At 44.7% G+C, this 26,161-nt stretch overlaps 1 protein-coding gene across 2 annotated transcripts; it reads left to right on the top strand.

The window, feature by feature from the left end:
* The first annotated feature begins 884 nt into the window (after positions 1 to 884).
* IREB2 (iron responsive element binding protein 2) lies at positions 885 to 21,810 on the top strand. Of its 2 annotated transcripts, XM_017816955.1 has the most exons (22): positions 885 to 983; positions 1,566 to 1,655; positions 4,705 to 4,870; positions 5,975 to 6,112; positions 7,951 to 8,166; positions 9,778 to 9,847; positions 10,890 to 11,073; positions 11,603 to 11,742; positions 12,118 to 12,289; positions 13,303 to 13,403; positions 13,824 to 13,940; positions 15,100 to 15,259; positions 16,070 to 16,205; positions 16,777 to 16,861; positions 17,460 to 17,616; positions 17,896 to 18,020; positions 18,320 to 18,424; positions 18,701 to 18,843; positions 19,723 to 19,870; positions 19,959 to 20,081; positions 20,598 to 20,783; positions 21,399 to 21,810. In XM_017816955.1, exons 1-22 carry the CDS (start codon positions 965 to 967, stop codon positions 21,507 to 21,509), a joined length of 2,892 nt encoding a protein of 963 aa, XP_017672444.1. In that variant the 5' UTR covers positions 885 to 964; the 3' UTR covers positions 21,510 to 21,810. The 2 variants fall into 2 exon arrangements, with proteins under 2 accessions (XP_017672444.1, XP_017672445.1); XM_017816956.1 differs by lacking the exon at positions 7,951 to 8,166.
* Positions 21,811 to 26,161: the final 4,351 nt, after the last annotated feature.

Genomic DNA, 26,161 nt, shown 5'->3' with positions numbered 1-26,161 from the left:
TCATCAGGAACTGGAGTGACAGGACAAGGAGTAATGGGTGAAAGAGGGGAAATTCAGCTTGTATACTGGGGAGAGATCCTTCCCTGTGAGGGTGGGGAGGCCCTGGCACAGGTTGCCCAGAGAAGCTGTGGCTGCCCCATCCCTGGAAGTGTCCAAGGCCAGGTTGGATGGGGCTTGGAGCAACCTGGGCTAGTGGGAGGTGTCCCTGCCCATGGCAGGGGCTAGGAATAAATGACCTTTAAGGTCCATTCCAGCCTCTTAATATTCCATGACTCCATGTGCCGAGGGGCTGATCCCAGGGGTGGGACAGGACAGGGACACGGACAGGGGCAGAGGAAGGGGCAGGGAGAGGGGCAGGCACAGGGAATGGGACAGGGACACAGGGACAGGGAATGGGACAGGGACTCAGGGACAGGGAATGGGACAGGTATACAGAAGCAGGGACAAGGGCAGGGAATGCGACAGAGACAGACACAGACACAGGGACAAGGGCAGTGTCACAGTGCCACAGGGACGGGGGCAGTGTCACAGGGGCAGTGTCACACCGTCACACTGTCACACCGTCACACCGTCACACCGTCACACCGTCACACCGTCACACGGTCTGTCCCACCCGCTCCCTCCCGCCGTACCGCTCGGTGCCGCCAGGGGGCGGCCTCGGCCCCGCCCTCGGCCCCGCCCCCAGCCCGTCCCACGGGGTGGCCCCGCCCTTTTCGCCGTCTCTGTTATCGCGAGAGCGGCCGCTGCCCTCCCTCGGGTACTTCCGCCCTCTCTGCGAAGCCTCGCGGCATCTTGCGCCCTTTCCTGCCCGGCTCTGAGGGCGGTCTCGCGAGATCCGTCCCCCCGCGGGGGCGGGGCGGGGCGCCGTCTCGCGAGATCCGTGCCGCGGCGGCGGCGGGGCGCGGCGCAGTCTCGCGAGAGGCGCGCGCCCCCCCGGTCCCTCAGGCGGACATGGTGGCCGGCGATGGACCCTCCCAGCGCAGGTCGGTCACCGCGGGCCCGGGGCCGCCCCGACGGGGGCCCGGCGCAGCGCCTCGCCCTCCGCGCCGCCCAGCGCCGCAGCCCCGGGCCGCGGGAGTCCTGCCAGGCGCGGCGGCGCCGTCCCCGCCCCGCTGCCCGCGCCCCCCCCGGGGTATTTATTCTGTGCACTAATGGCTGCGGCGGGGCTCGTTCTGTCCCTCGGCCGCATGACGCCGGCTCGGCGGGCAGTGCTTTGTGCCTCCCGCAGTACCGAACCCCGGCTCTGTTATCTGCGCCGGTGCCTTGCCCTGTGTGTAGATGGCAAACCGAGACAACAAAGGTCAGGTGTGTGCGGGCTATGCCCGTGACCTGCGTGACCCGTGTGCACCTGCTATTGCAAGTGCTTCTAAAATCCACCTTAGTCACACACCTGCATCACGAGGTGTCTCAATCCGTTTAGAAGCCTGTCCGTATTACATTTACTTACAGTCCAGAGGAACGTTATTTTTGGTAAAATCAGAAATAAAATCTTTTTCTTGTGAGCGCTCCGTGGGCGCTGGAAGCTCCCGTTCCTTGGTGTCTGTAACTGTTTGTTTCCTCCCCAGGAAGCCCCTACCAGCCCGTCATTGAAGCTTTGGAAAACCACCCCCAGAAGAAGTTCTACAATGTGTCCAAGCTCGGAGGGACCAAGTATGGTACGTGGTGCTCTGGGGGGTGACTGGGGTGGGACCGGCAGCAAAGGGCGCCCTGACTGCCCTGCAGAGAGGGGGGATGCAGGCAGCAATTCCTAATGCTTGGAAGCCGAGCGTTTCCCATTTTCTCACTGCTTTAGGAAGCTGGCAGGGGTAATGCTTGGAGATTTTTTTCATTGGGGTGTTGCTGGAGTTTTCAGCAATATTCCAAATCAGAATAATTACACTTTTGGAAAAAAGGTGAAGCGACAAAGAACTCCTTCAGGAACAGAACCAGCTTTTACTGTAGTTTTGTGCAGCTTTGTGGAGTTCTGGTTTCACCTCCCCAGCAGCCTCACGTAGTCTGTGTTTGCCAGAACGTGGCTCCTGCTGCAGGAAGGGGAGGCTTTGTTTAATCCCAGCCTGTCATTAGTATGTGACAGTGGTCTGTGCCAGAAAGTCCTTTATTGGGTCTGCCTGTCCCAGTGCCTTTTGAGAGCTCCCAATTGCACGTGTGGTGGGAGGGCATCCAGGGGAGGGAGCTTTGCCCAGTGCCAGCTGGAGCAGGGAATCAAAACACGCTTGTGTTATTCTCTCCCTTTGCTCTCATGTTAAACTAAAATACTTACGTGAGGTACTTACTAGAGGCATTTGGGATTTTGTTTTTTTCAGTTTGGCAAGGTCTGAATTCTTCTGTATTCACAGGATTTGTGATGTGTTTGTTAAGTAAAAAAATTACCAGTGGATGTTTCACTTTAAACTGGTATTTGACACAATAATTAATTCCCTGTGGCTTGAAGGGGAGAGAGAGGGGAGCACAGGGCACAGTGTCTGCTGACACTTTGTGCAACAGCTGAGGGCTCTTGCAAATTCCTCCTGCTTGTGGTAACAAAGTTAATCTTTCAGATAAGCACAACTGAAGGAAGGAGAAGGTTTCTGCTGGTGGCTTTGCCCAGGGAGAAGCAGTGCCCTGGTGGTAACAAAACCAGGCAGTTCCACAGCAGTTTTTTGAAAAGCCTCAAGACAGGAGTGGAAATACAACCACAAGATACCACTTTCTGCTAAAATGTGCCATAAATCTTGGAGCAGCAACGGGTATTCCTGAAAAAGTTTGCAGGAATTTGGATTAAGAGGGTCTTTGTCTTCCGGTAGAAACTTCTGTGCAGAAGTTGGAAGCCTCATGTTAACTACAAGACAGCAAAATATTAAATAACATTTAGACACAGTGTGGGGCAGCACTGGTAGCAAATCCAGCCTCTGGAATTGCTCTCTGCATTTGTTGCTAGAACATTTTCAGTTTTACCTGTTTGCCCTCTGCCTTGGGGCTTCTGGCTGTAATTGTTTATGTTAATCAGATTGCTAGTGTAAATGTTAATTGATTTATTTGCCAGTTTTCTAGGGAGATTTTCTAGTGTTTAAAAGTTATGGAGAAATGGGGACCTGAAAGAGCTCAGAAGGATTTAGGGCAGAGGGTCTGGAGCTGGTGTGGGGAGCCTTTGTCAAGTGAGCTCTGCAAGGCTGGGAGGGCAGAGACTCCCCCCCCTCTTGTATCCTGTGCTTCACCACCCTCCCTGTGAGCTGCTCTTTCCTTGTATCCAGTCCCAGTGTCCCTTCCTGCACCCTGGGGCTTTCATTGTGCTGTCACTGGGTGCTTCTCAGTCAGGCCTGCCCTCGTCTGCAGTCCTGGGGGTGGTGGGTGCTGCAGACCCCTCACTCACTGTGTCCCTCAGGGGCAGCCAGCCCACAGCACCTGAGGCAGGCACAGCAGTCCCAGAACTCTTGGAGGGCCCTGTGCTGGATGTGATCCCATTTCTGGAGATGTCCTGGATCCTGGGAAGCCCCCACTGCCCACGGGATTGCAGCTGGGAGCTCACTGTGCCTCCTGGAGAGGAGCAGTTGGTTCTCCACAGCTGGTGCTGAGCAGCCCCGGGGCAGTGGATTTGTCACTGCCTGGTGTTGGTAACCCCTGAGAAACCAAAACAGTCCCTTCTGGGAACTTGGCCTGGAAATCATGTGAGGGGTGGCATGACAGGTCATTAGATGTGGTTCTGGTGACATCTTTATACTCAAACTCACCCAGATCTTACACTGGAAATAGGGACTTGTCTACTTAGACAACAATGAATAATATCTGAGAGAGACACAATGAGAACAGAGTCAGCAAATTCTGTATTAATGGTTTGTGAAGAAACCTCTGGATTAGGTTAAGACCATCAATTCTAACCTTTTTTTATTAAAGCCTGAACTTAACTTTCACCTCCTTCTAACTAACTTTTTTTGTATTTCTCCCTGTTCTCATGAAGTTGACTGCTTGAATGATGCTGAAAATAATGGGATTTGGGGGAGGAATCAATTAACCTTGATTTTGTTTTTGTTTCAGTTTTTTGTTTGTTTCTGTGCTGTGAATAGTGACATTGGGGATTTTTTTTAACTTGTCTCTTTTTTCATTATATTTTCATTTCCCTATTTTTTTTCTGCCAGAAAACTGCTGCTTGTCAGTACCTTAATTCAGATCAGTAGCAAACTAACTCAAGTTACATTTAGTGAAACGCCCTTGTTTATATTTTATGAAGTGTGTTTCATTTTAAAAGGGCACATGGCAGAATAGTTTCTGGTCTTCATGTCACTGTTTATTAAAATAATATTCTGGCAGTGGATGCTTTTGGCTTGATATCTCGAGTAATGCAGTGGTGACATTTACAGTTAAAAGTGGGTTTGAATATTCTAATTGCAGTTGCTTTTGGCCTGCTCTGATCAATAATCCCAGCTCTGTGTTCCTGGGTCCCTGTCAGCATAACATACCTTCCTAAATGTCACTGTGTGCACACAGGGGGGTCAGGCCATGGGTGTCTCCCAGTCAGATCCCGTAGGATAACTCATCTCCTGCAAGATGTACATTGTGCAGCTCACTGGTCCAGACTGTGTAAGGAAGATCAAACCCAAAGGCAACTGGAAGAGCAGGCTCCTGGAGCTCTCAGCCTTCCAATGCCTAGAAAAGTGGAATTCTTCAGAAATGGGGGATGGTAACTTTCCAGAGCTGCAGTGTTGCAGTCACTGTGTCCCTGCTCCCCAGACACTCTGCCTTACTCCATCCGAGTGCTCTTCGAGTCCAGCGTCCGCAACTGCGACGGCTTCCTGGTGAAGGAGACGGATGCCATGAACATCCTGGACTGGAAAACAAAACAGAACCATGTCGAAGTGCCCTTCTGTCCTGCCAGAGTTGTTCTTCAAGACTTCACGTAAGTGTGGGAGCGCCAAAAGCCCTGAAAGCACCTGTGTGAACTCACTGAGCTGATGTGCAGTCCTTGGGCTTGGGAATAAATCACACCTCGCCTTTGATACCCAAGGCTCTGCTTTTCCACTGGAAGCCTGTGCACTGCTTCTGCTGTTCAGGGGATTCCTTGTGATAGTTCCATATGATGCAAGGGCAGGAGCTGTTCCATAGGGTGCCCTGGCTTTAGTGCAGGTTGGCAGGGCTCGAGCTGCTGGTCCACAAGGAACACTTCACAGGATAAGAGCCAGAACAAATGGAAGTGGTGATGTTTGGCTGTAGCCAGATGGATGACGGTTCACTGAAACACATGGAATTCTTGCTTGAGATAATTGAAGATTAAATATTGCTTACTCCACAATGAGTAATCCAGTCGAATCATGAATAATACATACATCTAAAAAGCAGTCTCTTAGGATATTAACTTTCTTTCTGATTGGACTCTGACATAGCTGAAAGGGCAGTCCCTCAGCAACTTGCAAACATTCAATTGAAGCTGTCTCACTGACTATTTATTAAGAAGCAAGATAATTAAAAAAAGGAATTATGATAATAATAAATTTGAGGTAATTTCTGCTTAGCAGGCAAAGCCAGTGAGGTTTATGTAGTTCTGTGTTGTATAAACATTACCCCCTCTCAGCTTTGTACTTCAGGTGTGCTTATTATCCGTGTCATAGCAACACAAATAGTTTTGTGAAATGCTATGAGCTTCAGAAGTGGCTCTGTTAGACAAAGAACACCTGCTGAGGTGTTAAAATGTACAGCAAGGTTCCACCATAAAGGTAAGGAGTATCTAAAGATTAGCTCTGCAGGGAAGCACAGCCAGACACGAGAACTGTGGCTGTGTCTGAGGTGGTTCTGTGTTCATGTCCTCACACGTGAGGGGAACGTGAACCAACTCCACTGGCTTCAGAAATGGTCAAAGCCCTTTAAAACTGAGAGAATATAGTAACAGGGGGTTGTCATCTGAAATGAGACTTAGCTAGATCTAGAATTAAATAATGTTAAAAAGAAGTTTGTGTGTTTTGGTGAGTTCATGTCTCATGTACTATTTTGTTTTTCCATCTGTCAGTGGAATTCCAGCGATGGTGGATTTTGCTGCCATGAGGGAAGCTGTGAGAAATGCTGGAGGAGATCCTGTGAAAGTCAACCCTGCCTGCCCCACTGATCTCACTGTTGACCATTCTCTGCAGATTGATTTCAGCAAATGGTAATGTACTTTTCTTTTACAAACTATACATTTTTGTTTGACAGTTGAGGTGTGGATTCATTCAGGTCCTGGTACTGTCCCATCAAATCATTTATCCTGGGTGGATCCTTGCAATGAGACGTGGTGGTAATTGAAAAATGGCTGGATAAAAATGGCTAAATTAACACTCTTGAAGGAGAGGAAGAATGTTTGTGAGGCATTCTGGGTGAAGCTGACTGATAATCCCAATTCTGGGCAGGATTTTTCTGAAATAACAGGATCTGGCATGCTTTCCAGAAAATAAGATGTCTCAAGAGGATGAGGCAGAGGGAGTTTGTAATTTTGCTTTGCTCTGTTTATATTGTTCAAACAGATAAATGTAGCTGCATATATTTTCAGAGAGAATAAGTGTACTTGGAGAAGTCTGGACAAGTATGAGGACTGGAAAACTACCAGTGTGGTTTTCCTTGTCTGACAGGCAGTGATGTGATGAACACAGCCCGGGGCTGCCTTTGCTGGAAACATAATACTGCAGAAGAGGAACAACTTGAGTTTTATTCAGTGTTTGCTGAAGGAAACACTAAATAATGTGGCTTCCCTCCACCTTCTCCCCTGCCCCTCCATCGTGGAGCCTTCCAAACTCATGCAGAATTGCATAAATTGCTCAGGCTCTTTGGGAATTTTAAAAGTTCGTGGGGAAGAGAGGCCTGTGGTCAGATGGACATGGATGTGTGAGTCATTTCTGTCAGCCTTCCAAGGGCTCCCAGGATTTCAGTCTGGTTGGTGGTGGATGTGCCGTGTCAGTGCTGTGCTCTGGCCGTGCCTGTGTCTGCAGGGACAGCTGATTCCATTGCAATTAGGCCAGCCTAAAATTATCAGGCAGACCAAGCATTGGCAAGAGGTCTCAGTGTGCTGCTTTGTAATGATAAATCCAGGCTCTGTAGCATCATCACTTGGGAAGCTTTTGGGTCTCGGCAGCTGCTGGGCTGTGATAAGAAGCCCTTCCCTGCAGGGTGGTTTGTGCTGCTTTCACAGAGCTCCCACCTCCTGCAGACCAGGGCCTGGTGGGCTGGGGTGGGATTTACACGAGGTATCCTCTGAGCCAGCACTCTCCTACCCTTTGATAACTGAGTATCTGCCTGTGTTACTAAAGCAGGAGAAAGCAGTGGCTTTAATTGCAGATATGTGATTTGGTAATTACTGAGAGGTAAACAGTCATTAGTTTTTTACAAGCTTTCTTTGCTCTCCTGCACAGACTGGATGTTGTATGAATAGAGGGTACCGTGCTGTATGGACTTTATTTAAAAAAAAAAAACCTCCAGCTTTTCTGTCCTACTTCTGACTGACTTGAATAGTGTATAAAATTTATCTGAATCTTTGAGAATTTGGATAAAAAGCCTAATTAAATAATAAAGTTACATTTCTCTCCTTGAGAAAGCTTTGCCTGTAATTGTTCCTCTGTGGATTTAACAGAACACGTCCGGAACAGTCTTAAAAAAAAAAAAGAAACAAGTTGATTCTACTGTTTGGATGAGACTGTGTGAACACCTTGCAAGTTTAAAACCCTGAGTTCAGCCTTTGCAATGCTCTTTATAAAGATTTTTATTGTGAACAAATGGAAGGAGCTGTGTGGTGTTAATCTTTCGGACAATCCGGTTCTGTTCGTTTACTTCTTACCGTGCCACATTACTTAACTAAGCTTATCCAGCCGTAGTTTACTTTGCAACAGGCTTGTAGTAAAATAACTCTGTTTTTTCAGATGATATTTTATAATCTGTTGAAGGGATTGCAAAAAAAACCAAGGTGGGAGTGGGGAAGAGCGAACTACTGACGGAGCTGTGGTTCTCTTTGTGTTGCAGTGCAATACAGAACGCCCCCAACCCCGGCGGCGGGGAGGTGCCGAAGCCGCCGGCCCGGCTGTCGCCGCTGCGGGCGCAGCCCCGGAAGGTGCCGTGCCGGGGCCAGGGCGGTTGCAGGGGCGGGCCCTGCGAGTCCGGCCGGCACCCCGCGCCCTTCTCCGCGCAGATCGAGAACACTCCCATCCTCTGCCCCTTCCACCTGCAGCCCGTGCCTGAGTATGCAACCTCTTCTGAATCACTTTGTACCTTGTGTGTTGTCGAGCTCTGCCTGTGACAGCTCATGGAAGTGGGATTTTTTTACTCGTCTGTCCTCCTCAGCTGTGCCATAGGCAGTAGCTAGAAGAAGGTCAGATGTAGCAGATATGAATTAGTCTGCAATAAATTTATTGTTTTACAAGAAGAGCTTTACTGAACTCAGTGCAGATGGCCAACTATTGGCTTATGGCTGTGACTTTTAAATTAAATTTTGATACTTCCCTTGTTTCTTCACGAGGACAACAAAGCAGAGGATCATAATCCTCTGTATGTTGGAAAGCAAACCCGAGTGAATAAATCAGTGAAGCATTAGTTTATTTCTGAAAGTAATTTATAGCTTTTGTGTGATAACTTTTCAGAAGTCTCTGGCTCTTAAAAGTAGCTTATACATCATCCCCCAACCTTTACAGGATCTCACAGTCCATCTGTCACTGAGCTGCAATTCAGTAAATATCCTGCCCTGTAATAGCCCAGGGGAGGCTCATCTCTGCCTTGCCCAGGTTTCTGTGTTATTCCCAGGTCGGTGTGTGCCGCTCCATCTCTGCCAATTACACATAATCACCCTTCCCTTTGAGCTGCCTCCGTGGTGGGATGGACTGTTCAAATCCCAATCTGCCTGTGCTGGACAGGTGGAGCATTTACCAGCTGATCCAATCTGCATCCCACAGATACTGTGCTGAATGCCATGGTAATTTTGTAGATGTGGGAGCATTCCTGCTCAGTGCAGGTGCAGGAGCAGTGGTGTTTTCAGCAGCACTGGTGCTGTGGCACAGCCCAGCAGGGGTGGTGATGGAGCTGCAGTGTCACACTGACTGTCCCTCAGGGCCTGGCAGAGCACTGGAGCTGCTGAACTGCTGCTGCTGCAGGGAGGAAAGGGAAGGCTCATGGTGTAAAATACACCTCTGAAAATTGAGAGCTTCCTGGTACAAAGCAAATGTATTCCCTTCCTTGTTCAGCTACTCAAAGCAGAGAACATTCCTCTTAAGTTATGGATTACTCTATTATAACAACTATCAGCATCTTAATAAATACAGCACTTACTAAGAAAAGATAGTTCATTTTATGAGGCTGCAAATGAGTACTTGTGAAGAAAAAATTGTGGCATGGAGGAATGGAGGACAGTCACAATTGCCCTGATGTTCTACTCAGCTGCTGAGGGCTAGTTCTGAACGTGGAGCATGTTTTTCCAGTAGCTAGTGAACATCTGGGTTCTTTACTGTGTGGGGTTTTGAGGTGTGCAGCCTGTGAGACAACTCGTGGGGGTAAAAAAGCTTCTGTGTATCGTAGCATATGCCTGGAATAGATCCCTTAAAGTATTTCTGAGATCAGATGCTTTAGGCAAACCATACCTGGAACAAACCTGTTCTCAGGAGCAGCACACGTGGAGTCAGCTGTTTCTTACTGTTTACAGAAAGCTTGCTGCAGGGAAGCAATTACCTTTGTTCTAATAAACCACTTCAAATAGTCCTGCAGGCTTAAATGAGTCTTTCATCAAACAAGCTAAAACTACAACTTGTTCTTCTGTAATTTGAAATGCATTTTGACAGTCCTTGTAAACTTGTTATCTTGTAGGCCTGAGACGGTATTGAAAAATCAAGAGATGGAATTTGGCAGAAATAGAGAGAGGCTTCAATTTTTTAAGGTATGTCTGTGTACCTGCTGGCTTTGTGTTCTGGGCTTTTTTTAGGAGCCATTTGTCCACCAGTGTTCAGGTTTAGATGATAAATTTAAGTGTAATCATTTGGAAGCGTTAGACTCTCAAATCTGGATTTAATACAGGAGCAGAAAACTGGCTTTCTAACTTGAAAAAGTTTACTCTGATTCGGTTCTTGTCCATGGGGATTTATGAAGCATTAGTCTTTTTATGCCTTTTCCTGAGCTCAGTGCCTTAGGTCACAATGAATCTCTGGATAAAGGGTTCATTTATCTACAGCCCTGTTATAAAACTTCCTGGAGCTGGGAGTGTTGAGCAGAGAGCAGTGCTCAGACATGGCTGCTCTCAGACTGGGCAGCACAAGTCCCGTGGGGAGCAGCAGCTTCTCTGCTGCTGGGCAGAGACCTGCAACACTGGTATTTGATCCTCATCATATGAACTAATTTGACATGGTTTAGGAATTCAGTGCAATGATCTAAGACTCTTTTCATATGTGTAGACTGGGAGGTTTCTCTCTGAAGCAAATTAGCTTTTACATTATTAAAGAAGGAAATGGCCAAGCTGAATCTCGTTACAAGTTTCCATGTCAGCTCTGTTAAATGTACCATCCTGAGTCTGCAGATGGTCTCACTCGGGAGTGTCAAACCTAAACTCAATTATGCTATAAATATAAATTCTGCTATAAATACAAGTGCTTAGGTTCTGTTCTCTAAATATCAGTCTTAGGTGGGCTTGAAATAAGTTGTGTGAACTGGAAGGTAAGAGGTTGCTGCTGCCCTGCTTTTGAAAGGTAGGTATGAATTATTGATTCAGCCTTCACAGGAGTCGAGTGAGTGGTTTTGTTGATAATTAGGAATGTATCCAGGGGGATCAGATGCCTCTGTTTGACAAAGGAGCAAAAGCCCCCTGGGTAAATAGTAAGGACTCCTTTATTGTGTCTTAGTTTTGCCTTTTTAGTTATGTACTAAGAATTAAATATACCTTTGAAAAAAATGCAACTCTTTTTCTTCTCGTTTTGAAAACATTTCAGTGGAGTTCAAAGGTTTTCAAGAATATTTCCATAATTCCACCTGAGACTGGAACGGCTCACCAAGTGAACTTGGAATATTTGTCCAAAGTTGTTTTTGAAGTTAAGGATTTGCTCTATCCCGATAGTGTGGTTGGCACAGATTCCCACACAACCATGGTAAATGGCTTGGGTATCTTGGGCTGGGGTAAGTATGCTCAGAATAACTTCATTGCACTTGGACAGCCACACTAAAGCTGCATGTTCGTATCTCAAGCATAACAGACTCTTGAATTATTCTTCTACCTGTTTCTTGTCTAAAAGCAATCTTGACTAACATTTCTTTCCACTGAGAAATGACTCTGTAATTAAAAAACAGCCAAAAACCAACTGATATTCAAATAAGTGCTGTTTGTACAACAAAAATTTGCATGAAGGTTTCTCTCAGAAAATTAGCTTTAGATATAAAATATTTTCTGCCTGGCTGTGACATTTAACTTGAGCAGTGGTCGTGCTTGGTTTGGATTTTGGATTTTGATTTAACGCAACTCCTGCATTTCTTGCTGTGTCCGTGTCGGGAATGGAGGGATGTCCTTCACTTGCAAGAGAAGCAGCAGTATGTTTGTTGTCACAGCCTGTAGGTTTAATAGAAAGGGTGTTCTTAGGTTGTTAGGAGCTGAACATGCAGAGTGTTGGTCACTCGAGCTGACGGGAAGCTCTGTGGTGTTCCCTTGCAGGCGTCGGGGGCATCGAGACGGAAGCGGTGATGCTGGGAATGCCCCTCACCCTCACCCTGCCCGAGGTGGTGGGCTGTGAGCTCACAGGCACAGTCAGCCCCTTTGCCACCTCCATAGATATTGTTCTGAGCATTACAAAGGTAAGTGTTTGATGCCTTTTCGGACTGGAGAGAGTTTGTTGCCAGTAGCACCAGTGGTGTTTGAGACCTGAATTAAACACCGGGAGTGTTTTTAGTGCACCTTTGATCAGGGCAGTGCAGAAAGGTACAAATCATCTCTAACCATTTTTATTTACTAGTCCTTTGAAGTAGCAGGTTTTTCTTTACCCTTACAGTCATTTTATTTACATGTCCTCTTTCACTAAAAAGTCATTTATAATAATTTTTTTTTTCAAATGTAGCCTTAGGGTTTCACTTTTTATATTAAATGTTTGTGACTCATGAATTGTTGTGACAAACATGGCTTGCATTGTACCTCTGCACATAACAAGTGTTGCTGTGTGTTCTTTCCAACAGCATCTGAGGCAAGCTGAGGTGGCTGGAAAGTTTGTGGAGTTTTTTGGGAGTGGTGTTTCCCAGCTGTCTGTAGCAGACCGAACCACAATAGCAAATATGTGTCCTGAATATGGTGCTATTCTGAGTTTTTTCCCTGTTGATAATGTGACACTGAAGCACTTAAAGCATACAGGTAAAGATGAAATTAAAATAGTGATTCCTTCTAATTGTGCTTTTGTTTTGTGGTAATACAATTTTTTTGCTTAGAACTCCATAGTTTTTACACTGTGTAGAGTTCTGATGTGGATTTAATGTATAATTAGACTTGTGCTTGAGGTTTGTGTCCAGTCTGGTTCATTTGTCTAATACCTGATTTATGAACATGATGTTATTTTTGAACATCCACAGCCCTTGTTTTTGAAAACACCCTTTAAAAGAAAACTATGAAGGAAATTCTCAGTTACATTTTGAAATGTGTATGGAATGTAAGTCTTCTCAATTTGAAATGAATCCATTAACCACCTGTAGATTCCCTGCAGAACCAAAATTTAAAATGATTACTAGAAAGGAGTGAATCTGCAGAACAAATCACGTCCCTGATTTTTTTCCCAGTGGATTGTTTCCCTTTGAAGCTCATGATTTCAGGCTAAACAAGGAGAATGACAGTTCCTTATCAAGCTGCTGCAGATACCAAAAAAGGCTCATTCATGAGGGAGCCTTTCTGAAATGAAATCTTTCAGTTTTAAATGAGTTAAATATTTTTAACAGCAAATACGTTTGTCTGGCTAGTGCAGAGCAAATGAACAGTTTCCAAACAGTAGCCAGCAATTCTGCCTATTGTCAGCTCAGCACATGGTCTGTATTAAACCAGTAAATCTTAACAGAGAAAAGCCTTATGGCCTTCAGGGACACATCTGTAAATTTAATTAGAGTCACAACTGCTAGAGCTGGAATAACGTATTTTATTCCTTGGTGTAAGAAGACAAGTTAAGCTAATTCAGAAAAAAATATAATCATTTATAAATGTTTTAAATTGTGTCTCATTCCTGAATAGTTTCTGGAGGTTGGGGTATGGAAGTGGTGTGCTTGAAAAAAAAAGTACTTTGAATGTTACACTCTAAGAATCTAAACTTCTGAAAATTGTGTGTTTTGTTTTACTTGTGTCTTTAATGTGACTCTTCTCATGTTTGAAATCATCTTCCTAAGGTTTGGACAAGGCCAAGCTTGAAGTCATGGAAGCATATCTTAAAGCTGTGAAGTTATTTAGAAATGATGAGAGTTCTTCCAGAGAACCTGACTATTCCCAGGTATGCTGGGAAGGACTTGGTGGGGTTTGTTTCTCCTAAATAACTGCTGAGGATTTAACAGGCTTGTCTCCCCGTCATTTGCATTGCTTTCAGCAAAGTTGTTGTGTATTAACTCACAATTTCAAGAAGCAGAGTTTATTTGCAAAACATAAGAGGGGGTGGGGAAAATAAGGGAAGTACAGTAACATTATGTCAACTAACAGATGCTGAATTTCGAATCTTATGGATGGTAGAAAAGTTAAGGATCATGTTGAAACCCCTGGAATAAGATGAGTAACCTTTTACAGTGAGTGGTCTTGAAAATGGGAGCCCAGAGTTCTAAATGTCTGTGAACATTCAGATTTTTACAAGAGTTCCACATCCATGTCCTGCTGGGCTGGGATTGGTAATGCCTGTGCTTTCTGTTCCTTGGTTTTTTAGGTAGTGCAAGTTAGTCTAAGTTCTATAATTCCATATGTCAGTGGTCCCAAGAGATCCCAAGATAGAGTGGCTGTTAATAACATGAAGAGTGACTTCCAAGCCTGCTTAAATGAAAAGGTTTGTACCACTGATGTTCTCTTCCTAAGGTATTTCCTGTAATCCATGTGAATCAAGGTTATGTTGCCTGTTCCCTGCACAGCTGCTGACCCTCCTTATTGCTACACAACTGCTTGGCCAGGGTGTTCTGTTCTTGCTTGACAAGTGTCCCAAGGGTAGTAGTTGGTAAATCATAAGTGGTTTGGCAGGAACATGAGCTTCCAAATATCCTTAATGTCACAGTTTAGATTGCTAGGGAGGAAGAACTTTAAGTAATACACAAGTGTGAGCTTGTGAAACTTTTTCACTTTTTCAAGGATTTTTTAAACAGTTGTGTATTACTTGATTTCCACAACAGAATTTATCAGGAGAAAAGAAAACTCATCATATCTTAAAGGAGATTCAGAAAGACTGCCAAGGTTTGTAGCTAAGCAGCATTCCAGGTTCTTAACTTAGCAAATGATTTTTGCTCACAGCTTAACTCGACTTCACAGAGTGAATGTTTTTACTCTAAGGTGTATTATTTTTGGTTAGGGATGTATTCAGGTATCTAAGAATGCAGCCAATACAGGAATGTACCTTCATTTTTAGTGTTTGTCACTAAAGTTCAAGACTGGCAGCAGTGTTAGTAAGAATTCATCCTGTTGGCTTTGGCTTTTATTGAGGCTGTGACCCAGTGGTCAGTCATGCTGGAGGAAGTGGGAGCTGACTGTGGAAGGCAAAGGTTGAGGTTGAAAGGGACCCCTGAGGATGTTTGAGTGCTGGGAGCACTCAGGTGAGGGTGTGAAATGCTAATTACCTACTCTGGTTTAGTTACCATACTCGTACAGTTAATCTTGGACACGCTCCTAGTTCAGCAACAAGTGTTGTGTGGGATTAGACAGGGACTCATAAGGGGTTGTTCTTTGCTGGACAGCAGGGAATGAGTTGTGGCATCAGCCACTTGTAGACTGGCATTTGTTCCCAACTGCTGCAGAGTTAAAGCTGCAGAGTTGTGAAGGAAGGATGATGAGACCAGTGTATTTACAGAGGGGCATGAACTGAGGGCTGCCTGTAAAATCTGTTTGAAGGTTCCTAATGGCACAGCTGAGTGTTATTTCAAGATGAGGCTTCCCTTGGTCTCTCTGTTGTCATCCTTTGTGTACTGTAGCAGCTGCTAACAAGTATCTTTGCTCCCCAGTGTGGTGTGAAGGGGTTCCAGATTGCAGCTGAGAAGCAGGAGGACACGGTGCCTGTTCAGTATGAAGGAAATGAATACAAGCTGTCCCACGGCTGTGTGGTCATTGCTGCAGTGATCAGCTGCACCAACAACTGCAACCCCTCTGTCATGCTGGCTGCAGGTACGTCAGGAGCACACAGCCCACAGCCTTTGTGGTGCTCCATGTGTTCACTTCTGGAGGTTCTCTGCAGTAACTCGACCTAAAGGTTTGAAACTACAGACTTGTAGCCTTAACTTGTCTGTTCTGGAGGTGATCTAGTGAAAGTCATTTTTCCACAATACAGTCTCCAAGTTTGTGCCATAAGGCAGTATTAAAGAGAGTAATTAAGCATATTTACACCTGGTAGTGCTCCAGCAGGGAAGCAATTGCAGGGCTCTTGTCAGGTGACACAGTTGATGCACAGGGGGGCTTTAGCTTGGAACCTGTCCTGGGTGATGATGAGCTGGAACACCACGGAACAGGACAGAAACTCTGCATTGCTGAACAGTTGATGTGTCACTTTTTAAGGGGTATCTGCTGCACCTTCACAAGCTGCAGATGGTTTTGCTGGAACAGCTCATGTGTCACACTTTGCTCTCATGTTTTAAGGTCCTCTGTGGCCAAGGTGAGCTTCCCTTTGGGCCTCTGTGGCCAGTCTCTAACACTGAATGGATTTGCACTGTCAGCTAGAACATGGGAAAGACATTTTCCTTACAGAAAAGAAAATGGGAATGGGAACAAAAACCTGTGTCTTATTATTATGAGTTAAGAAACTTTATTCAGGCCAGTAGTTGCTTTAATAATTTAATAAACTGGAAGTTGTCTAATCCTCTGTGGGTTTTTATGCTTCATTTAACTAAGGTAGCAGCATACAGGTGTCGTGTTAAGGGATATAAAGGGATATACAAATCATCATCTGTCTCTTTGGCTTTTTCCCTTTTTGTTTGGCAGGACTCCTGGCCAAAAAAGCCGTGGAGGCTGGCCTGGTGGTGAAGCCCTACATCAGAACAAGTTTATCCCCAGGCAGTGGCATGGTTACACATTACCTCAGTTCCAGTGGAGTATTGCCATACCTCAGCAAGCTCGGGTAAGGCCTGGCTCCCCTTGCTGCTTGAGGCAGGTGGTGCACAGGGGTTTGTACCAGCTGATAAATAGGATTGCTGTTCATTTGGAGTTGGATAATTCTTAAGAGATTTTCATTTTACTTGCTGACTTAAAATTGTTTTGCCCCGTTGTATTCCCACTTTACAGTTTACTATGTGTAGCTCTACCCCATCTGAGCTCTGTTTTTTCAGTACTCAGCTCCTTGATTATAAGTGTTTTGCAGGGCAGGATGCACTTGATCATGTATTTTAAAAGTGGAAACTGGATGCAAATTTGTCAGGACAGTCTGTACTAGTCTTCTCTTGACATTGCTGCTGTCAAGGGTTGTTCAGCATGGTTTTGGTTGCTCCACAGCAGATTATGCTCATAATTCTGCAGCAGTGCCCAGCTGTGCCTTGCATCAGTGAGATGTAACATCTGCTGCTCACCTCCTAAAGAGTTTTAACTGCCAAAGGAAAAAAAATCTTAGGGATTGCTAATAAAAGAAAAAGCAGATTTGCTGACAAATTGCTTGTGACCATGGAATGTGTGACTTGTTTGGTTTTCCCATGTAGGTTTGAGGTGGTTGGTTATGGGTGTTCCACCTGTGTTGGGAACACGGCCCCTTTGCCAGAAGCCATCAGGAATGCAATAAAACAGGTAAAGCTCTGCCTGGCTTATTAAATACAGAAATGAGTTTCCCACCCAGTTAAGAAATCAGGAAATACAGCAATCCATGCAAAATACACTTCATTGTTGGTTTGGGCTTTGCATGATGTTTTTGCACATTTGCAAGTCAGAGAGACCTGACAATTCATTGCTGTGTATAGTAAATGTTATAAATGGTATTTGTAGCATTCAGCTGGAAATTACAAAGTAAATACATATGATCTAATCTTATGGAGGATGCAACGTGTGGGTTTTGTGTCATAAATGAAGAGGAGGTTTTTAAGGAGCTGTGGACTCAAATCACTTTAACCAGCACTGTCTCAACAGCTGCAGCTTTTTTCCTCTTCTGAAGCAGAAGAAAAATACAAGAAATAAAAGGCAGGAGAGGAGTTGACTGAAGGGATAGGAGAACACATCAGAGGGTCAGAAGGGAAAAAGAGAAGAGAAGGGTAGTGGGAGAGAGCAAACTGCCTTTCAGCTGTAGTGTTAGAGGAAATGTTTGGAGTGGAATGCTAAAGCACATCTGAGGTAGCTAACCCAAACCAGCACCACAAATTGCTGTAACAATACACCTGGGTCTGCCTCTCAGGGTGATATCGTTGCCTGTGGAGTGTTGTCTGGCACGAAGAACTTCGAGGGCCGCCTGTGTGACTGTGTCCGTGCCAACTACCTGGCGTCCCCCCCGCTGGTGGTGGCCTATGCCATCGCAGGCACGGTCAGGATAGACTTTGAAACGGAGCCTCTGGGTGAGTGTTGGCTTACAGCTTCCAGTTCTGCATGCAGGGCACGTGGGGAGAGCTCTGCACGTGCATTTCAGCACCACAGCCCGGGTGCTTGAGGAGAAAGCACAGCTCTGTTTGGTGCTACCTGTGGCTAAAGCAAAGCATCCATTCCACTGCTCAAGTTCGTTGCCTGTTTGGTACCATCTCTGAAGGCCTGAATGTGTACATGTTTATATTCTAATATAAATCTGAAGGCTCGTGTTTTCTTCTTTAAACTGCTGTTCTGTTTGAAATCTTACTCAGGCATTGGCTTTAATGGCAAAAGTATTTACTTACGAGATATTTGGCCCACCCGAAAAGAGCTTCACACAGTGGAGGAAGAGTATGTGATCTCATCCATGTTTAAGGAATTGAAGGAAAAGATGGAGGTAAGAATGGTCTTTTATTCCCCATAATTTAAAGGTTGCTTTTCATTGTAGCTTCATAGTATCTTCCAGTTGAATGTGATTGGTTTATCAGTGACTTCCAAGGCTTTAAGTGGGAGGGATACTGGCATTAAAAAGTGATTCATAAGTAGTATCCAGTGAGGTAACTTGTAATATATGATAGAAAATTATTTATGAGATAATAGTAAGTAATAGAAAATCACCAGTAAGTCTTTGGTTTCTGAATGTAAAAATATAATTAACTAATTTCTGTTTGGTTTGATTCATTTTCTTTCTTGTAGAAAGGAAACAAACGATGGAATTTACTGGAAGCACCAGAGTCAACTTTATTTCCCTGGGATTCAAAATCTACTTATATCAGATGTCCTTCCTTTTTTGATAAACTTGTAAGTACAACAAATCTATCCATCAGATGATATGCATTGCATTGAAGTAAAGGAATGGCTATTCCAGTAAATCTTCGATGTTTAAGTAACAAATTTAATTGTCACTAATATTTCTCCGTCCTTGAAATACTGTTTGTGTCTCTGGAATGAGTGGAGCCTGTACATCAAAGTGCCCTCATATACTGCAGATATGTTTTATGTCTCTAAGGGTCTTGGAAGAAAATGCTTCTTACACTTTTTTCCCTTGTGTTCTTTCCCCTGCCCCTTCCCTTTCAGGCCAAAGAACCAGTTGCACCACAGCCAGTTGAAAACGCCCATGTCTTGCTGTACCTGGGGGACTCTGTCACCACAGATCACATATCCCCTGCTGGGAGCATTGCCAGGAGCAGTGCTGCTGCCAAGTACCTGACCAGCAAAGGGTGAGCACAGCACTTGGCACCTTCACCAGCCCCTGCTGTGGCACAGGAGTGCTGCACGTGGCAGAGAACTGAGCAGCAGGGCTGCTGTCCTTTAGAGCTGCCCCTCTGCAGAAAGGGGACATTGTGTGGGGAGAAGGTCATCACCTGGGCAGCCTGTCCAGGTTACAGCAGACACTGAGACACCCCCCTAAAGAGCTGCTCCCCACAGCCCTGACCACAGTAACAGCTGCTGCCACAGGAATGCAGGGCAGAACTGATGTCCTCATGTACAAATCAGTGCCTGATCTGTTAGCTGGGGTTAGTCATTGTCACTGGCCTCAGGAGCAGCGAGATGCACAGATGGTCAGATCTTTTTTAACAGGTCAGTTTAAGAAAATGAAGCCCAGTTTTATAACTGAATGTGGTGTGGACTCTTCTTTCTAACCATTACATTCAGTCTGAAGGAGACTCATTGCAGGAAAGAAAAAAAAAATTGGCCTTTAATTCCAGGATGGTTGGCTGATTGATGAGTAAAGCTCTCAGTTTGGTACAAGGTTTGTTAATAGATGTGATGGTAATGGTAAGAGTAGTCGTGAGCTGGGTTGTTTCCTAGAACTGTCTGCCCATAATTCTCCTGGAAGTACCACACTGCTTGTAGCACTTCATAATGAAGTTGTAGAAAATCAATTTAAAATTGCAGCTTTCCTCCTGAGTAATCTAGCAGTGGTTTACACATGCTGTTCATGATTTATAATAATTACATCTTTGGAGGACTAGTTCCTTACATCTTGCACCAAAGACTTAGATATGCTGCAATAATTATAAAAAAATCATAATATCCTTTTAACTGGATAACCTTTAAAGTAACTGATTCCCTCTTCAATTTGCTTTTTATTCTAGACTCACACCTCGTGAATTCAACTCTTATGGGGCTCGAAGAGGTAATGATGCTGTCATGACAAGAGGTACCTTTGCAAACATCAAGCTTCTGAATAAGTTCATAGGAAAACCAGCTCCTAAAACAATTCACTTCCCATCAGGACAAACGGTAGGAATGCATTTGTTTGCACAGCTACTCTGAAATGGGGGAGCAGGTTTAGAAGTCACTCACACTGTGTCACTTTGCCATTCCACAGCTGGATGTGTTTGAAGCAGCGGAGCTGTACCAGAAGGAAGGCATTCCTGTAATTATTCTGGCAGGAAAGAAGTATGGACTGGGGAGCTCAAGAGACTGGGCTGCAAAAGGGCCTTTTTTACTGGTACTGCTGGTTTGTTTGGGTTTGGGGTGTGGTTTTGTTTTTTTCTGGAAGTACCTAAAAACACATCATATGCTTTCTTTGTTAGAATCTTCACGGGAAAGAATCACTAGTCAGGATAAGTCAGAATTTCTTAATTATGTAACTTACCCTCTTGGGTACCAGACTTTGAGATAAATTAGACATTTATCTAGTGCTGACCTCTCTTTGGTCTCCAGGGGGTGGTCAGTATCTCACTATTGGAGACTGATTTCCACTAATATTCAGAATAATAATAGTCAGCCATTGATTCATGTCCTGCTAACTCCAGCGGGGTCACTGTCTGTGACAAGCCCCATGTCATACTCCGTGGGCCTGCTCTGGCTTGTTTGCTTCCATCTGCTGTAAAACTAAGAGACACTCCAGTGCACTTGGAGGACTGGTGTAAAGTGCTGTCTTTGCTCTCGGTTTGGGGGCAGGGTTTTGGACATAAGGGGTGTGTGAAGGTCTCACTGTGCCGGCTGCTCTCTGTGTTTGCAGGGTGTTAAAGCCGTGCTGGCTGAGAGCTTCGAGAAGGTCCACAGGAGTCAGCTGATTGGAATCGGCATCGCTCCACTGCAGTTTCGTCCCGGGGAAAATCCGAGCACGCTGGGTCTCACTGGCAAAGAGCAGTTTTCCATATTGTTCCCTCCAGAGCTGTCGCCCAGAATGACTTTGGATGTTAAGGTATCTTTGCAATATTTTTAATTTCTCTGTTGAACGTGCTGACGATTGAAAGCAGAGAAAGATAAGTTAGTCCTGATGACAGGAAGCAAAGCAGGAAAAAACAAGACTTAATTCTCTTGGAAGGTAAGCTTATAGTGCTGCCTGCAGGTTGGCATGGCTGTAGAAGTTTCCCAAAGCACATACACACATGTTCTTTCTACACAACTTTGTATGCAACCTGGAGTACCTGATTGTTCTTTTGGGTGTTGTTTTCCCTCTCCTGGGCACTGTGTTAGGGTAGAATTGAGCTGTTGCTCATTCAGGCACTTTTAAAGACAAGGGTGTGATGATTTGAGAGAGGCTTTGGCTCTCCCAGAACACAGTTGGTGCCACCTTAGGGACATGGTGTTTTCTTGGTTACAACGGGCACGTCTCCCACTCCCAGCTCCATCTACACTGGGCACTAAAACAAGCCCCCCATCTGCTCCAGCAGTCTCGGGGCTGTAGTGGCACATAAGAGGGTTGAATTCCCTTGTGTTCAACAAAACATGGGGTTAGAATGTTAGCTGGTAATAAGCCAGGGGAAGTGAAAGCAAAACTTAATTAGTTTCTCTTTTTTTTGCTTTTGTTTTGAAGACGAGCACTGGAAAAGTATTCAGCGTGATTGCCTTGTTTGAAAACAACATGGAGATAACTTTATACAAGTATGGTGGAAGTCTAAACTTTGTGGCTCGAAGATTCTTATAGTAGCTACTGACTGTCTGGGTACCTTGCATAACTGGTAACTCTGCAAATGCCTTGTGTGAACCCAGGAATCTGTACTGTGGAACTGCAAACAGTCCTAGTGTGCTCAAAGTTACTTCGTCCATGGATGTAAAAGATTGTGAATCATTGTAACTGCAACAAGATCCTTTCTGATTTTAAATAATATTCTAATGGTGCTATTAAACATTGCTAAAATCAACATGTGTATTGTGGCAGAGAGCTGTAAGTATGGAGGGGATGTTTTATCAGACCATTTTGTAAATAAACTATGCGAAATCTGAAACCGATTGTGCTGAAGATTCTTATGTAAGAAGATTTTCTGCAGTTGTTTCTGCTCAGTTTTTGCACCTGTAAATCTGTTTGTTGGTTTAAGGGTAGCAGATGGCCTGGAATCTTAAAGGCCAAACAGAATTTTTTTTTTCATCTGGAGCTTAAAAAAGATGTGGAGTTTTGAATTTCTTGTTCTTCAGGTTATGGGCTGAACAAAAAGCGGTCCACGTGAGGCCCGTGGGATCCTGTATCACAGATGATGACCTCCTTACCTTTATTATGGGATTATATTTCATCTGGATACAGATTTAAAACTGCTCAAGCTATGAAATGTGTGCTTAGAAATACGGGAAACATTTCTGCATTTAAAAACAAAGCTCACAGTTGTTTGGTTCATGCAGGTTTGTTGATGCCCTTCTGTTGAAGTTTGTCATATCTGCTTCGAGGGATGCAGTTTGTTGTATCATCAAAGTACCTCCCCGAAGGGTTTTAGCCCTTAAAAATCTTTAAAAACATCTCCTAGGACTGTTTAAATTCCTCTGCTTTAATTACAACCTGTGTCTAATAAGTTGTACTTGTCAGATGTTCAAGGGCCAGGTGGCCGTGCTGCCTTTTACTGCTTTCTCCTGTGCTGTCAGTTCACAGCTCTCCCAGAGTGTCCCGTTCCCCTGTGGAAGAGCCCAGAGCACTGAAGGAGTCTCCTGTGGCACTGCAGTGGCTGTGACTGTCAGCACACGGAGGGCAAGCCCCCGTCCCACAGTTCAGATCAGCACAAGGTGCAGAGTTGCTGCAGAGTCGCTCGTGTTCCCACTCCCCGAGCGTTGCTGTGTCCGAGCTGTCCAGGGAGTGCAGCTCCAACCCGCTCCTGCTGTGCTCCTGTATCCTGAAAAGATTCCTCACACCTCCAGGGGTTTGTGTAGAGATTAATTGCTGCTGGAGAACAAAACTGCAGTACTTGCCTTTTGCTTGAAGACTTCTTGTTCTTGATAAACATTGTCTTAAATATCAAAATATTAGCTTTACTTACCTGTGCTTTTAATTTATAACCAGACACTAAGCTAGCTGACTTGCAAACTAACAGATGCACTGTTCAATTCTTTAAATAGTATGTTTGACATTCCTTAAAAAAAACCCCAAACAAAACCCCCAGAACCTCTTACAGTTATATAATTAGTGTATTCATTTTTGACTGTTCAAAGGCCAAACTAATTTAATTTCACTGACAAAACTTCAATATATCTTTTTCTATTCTATTAGACAGAGTGCACTAAAGTTTGAAGTTGTGTGTAGTCTGTTTTTATGTTTCACTAGTTTGATGTGGTTTCCTTTCAGGTGAGATGAAAACCCTTCCGGTGACTCCTGCCACTGATAAGGGGGATCAGTGGATGCGGGTTTGATTGTAATATCCAGTGAATGCTGAATGAGTCCCTGTTCTGTGCTGCATTCCCACTGATCCTATCCAGAGTGACTGAGCAGATCTTACTCCTTGTACAACGGTGTCTAATGCTATTTTATCCCAGCTCAAAGTGTATATTCTTGATTTAGTTCAAGAAAATGTACATTACTGGGGAGAAAATGGGAATTTAGTGCTGGCACATTGTGATGCCTGATGCAGATGATAAAACTGCAACTCCAAGCCTGTTTACAGCTTGTGTAACTGCTGAAGCTCGAAGGGAACACAGCCTCCCACCCTCTCTCAATGCTTCAGGAGACAGGGATCCAAGCCCTGTCAAGGCAAACTGGTGAAGTTAAGCACAATTTCAAGGGATGTGACTTGTCTGCAAGTTGTCACCCATAAAGCATTCAGCTCTTTTCAGAGACATGATGGCTTTCATTACCACAGCAGCTGCTTTAGTTCTGCTGCACTCCTGTGTCTTACAGTCCATGAGAGAGAGGGGGAGAGAGAGAGAGAGAGGGAGGTTCTGAGCCGTGCCTGGGGCTGCTCAGCTGGAGGCTCCTGCTCTTGTTGCTGCAGTGGGTCCATCTCAGGTCAGTGCATCTGAGCTGTGCAGGCTGAGTGCTCCCCTTGGGTCTGTGCCCCTGGGTGCAGGGGGGCTGTGTGGGACCCAGCTCCTCCCGTGGGGGGAACTGCCAGTGCAGGTAACACCCCATGATCCCTGGGAACGTGCCTGTTCCCACTCCCTTGTGCAGCAGTGAATGTTGTAAAGCCCAGCTCAACAGCCCAGCAGCCAAGGGAAGATGTTTAACTTAGGACTGCTCGGATCCTGTGAGCTTTAGGTGGGCAGCAGTGACTCCTTTAGGTGGGGCCTCTGGCAGTGCAGGGCATGGACAGAAGTGCTGTGATCACCCCCCAAACGTTGTTCATTAGACCTCTCTAGTATCTTAGGAGGACATGTACCTCTCTGAGAAGTGACTCGGTGTGTTAGATGTGTTTAATCCAGACTTCTCTCTCCATTTTGATGTGGAGGAAAAATCTGTTACAATTTTTCTAAATGTTTCCTCTCCTTGCTTCCCTCTTCCTCCCTGTCCCAAAACAGAAAGCTTTGGGATAGTGTTGATGTTTATACATTTTACACCTAAGTATAAAAACATGAAACCATGTATATTAATCATATTTAAGCAACTGCAAATCAATATCTGCTGTTTAAAGCCAACAGAACAGTGTAAGTTTTAAGTTCAGTAAGTATTGTAGAGATAAACCTTGTTTGATTGATGAAAATTCTGCATAAAGTGTTACCAATGCTGTAAATTATTTTTAATAAAGAAAATTGTATCACAGTTCTTGTATGTTACCATCTGTTTTGAGGAGAATGGAATACACGTAAATTGGTACTGTAAGTGTGTCTGAAGGGGTGGGGTGGATATGGGAAAGGGATAATATTATATAATTATGCGTGTTTCATTTTCTTGTTAGGATTGTCAGGTGGGCTTGCTAAGCATGTTTAGGTGGTGTCGAAAGATGTTCTCTGTGTTAGCTGAGCTGCAGATCCCAGACTGGATCTTACATCAAATGATTTTTGACTAACCTTTTTCTCCCCTTCAGAGTAATGCATGATTTAGAATCTAGATGAAATTCTGAATTAAAGCACTGGCCAGGGTTACAGCTGTGACAGGATCCTCAGCAGTGATTTGGGGATGTCTGACACTGACCCAGCTCTGAAGACTCGCCTTTTCAGACTTGAATTCAACCTGCAGGTGCTAAATTACATCTGATCTTTCTACAGGTATGGAGAGAGGCTGAAGTACAACCTTCACCCTGTGCCTTGCCCCACAGCCAGGGTGTGCCTCCCCCAGAGCACTGGGCAGGCAGGAGAAGCACAGAAGTTTATAGGAAAAGTTTTGGCACTCCTGGCTGGCAACTGAGGCAAGAGTAACGAGGTGCAGATCTGCAAAGTGCATTGTACCTTTGTTTGCAGAGAGCAATATGTTTCTGTAAATCCTAAAGCACAGCAAGAATGCTTTCCTGCTGTATCCATCTTGTTCCAACGAGCTAAAGCTTCAGTCGGCCTCAGAAATTAAGAGGGGGAACCCTAAATATTTTTCAGAGCTTTTATTCTTGAAAAAACTTAGTTGTGTGATTTCTGGTGAGAGTAGTTGGCCAGTCACTTCTAGTAACATCTGTTCTGAAATTGGAGGGGGAAAATTTGTTTCTTGGGGAAATAGTTTCCCTTTTCTGAATTGCCTGTTTGATTAAAATAATGTTTTCAAGTTCACATCCATAATATTACAAATAATACTGAAATAATGGGATGGAGGATTCCTAACTGATTTACTTATAATCCAGATGTTTGGGTTGTTTCGTTTCCATGGGTTTTTTGGTTGGTTGGTTTTTACTTCAGTATGCCTTTCCTAAATTCCTTTTTTCTTCACGTTCGGAATTCTGTCATAGAGGGATCTCAACTATTGTAGATTACTTTTTTTTCATTAGGAGTTTCAGAAGAGATTTCTTCATTAATCTTGAGGTTTGTCATTAAGTCTAACATTCTCTAGGTCTGGACACGTGGTCTCAGTCTGAAGGTACACTCTAAAGGACATCCTGAGCAAGACGCTTTAGGTTTGTTATTTATATATATATATATATATATCTAGTCTTCAGTCTAAGCATTTGGCAGATTTTGATCTCCTGTGCTGATAAAAGGATTTAACCGAAATAACCAAACAGGCATCTCCCTCTTTGCTATCGCTGGGGCAGCACTTTTTTTAAGTGTTTTCGCTTTGTGACAGGAAGTGGTGCCTTCCCTTCCCAAACCTTCCCTTCTCAAACCTTCCCTTCTCAAACCTTCCCTTCTCAAACCTTCCCTTCCCAAACCTTCCCTTCCCTTCTCAAACCTTCCCTTCCCTTCTCAAACCTTCCCTTCCCTTCTCAAGCCTTCCCTTCCCTTCCCAAACCTTCCCTTCCCTTC

Source organism: Lepidothrix coronata, unplaced genomic scaffold (assembly GCF_001604755.1).
Source record: "Lepidothrix coronata isolate B3197 unplaced genomic scaffold, Lepidothrix_coronata-1.0 Scaffold58, whole genome shotgun sequence".
Classification (NCBI taxonomy): Eukaryota; Metazoa; Chordata; class Aves; order Passeriformes; family Pipridae; genus Lepidothrix; species Lepidothrix coronata.
Note: the sequence above shows the minus strand (reverse complement) of the source record. Positions and strands in the feature narration are given on the sequence as shown.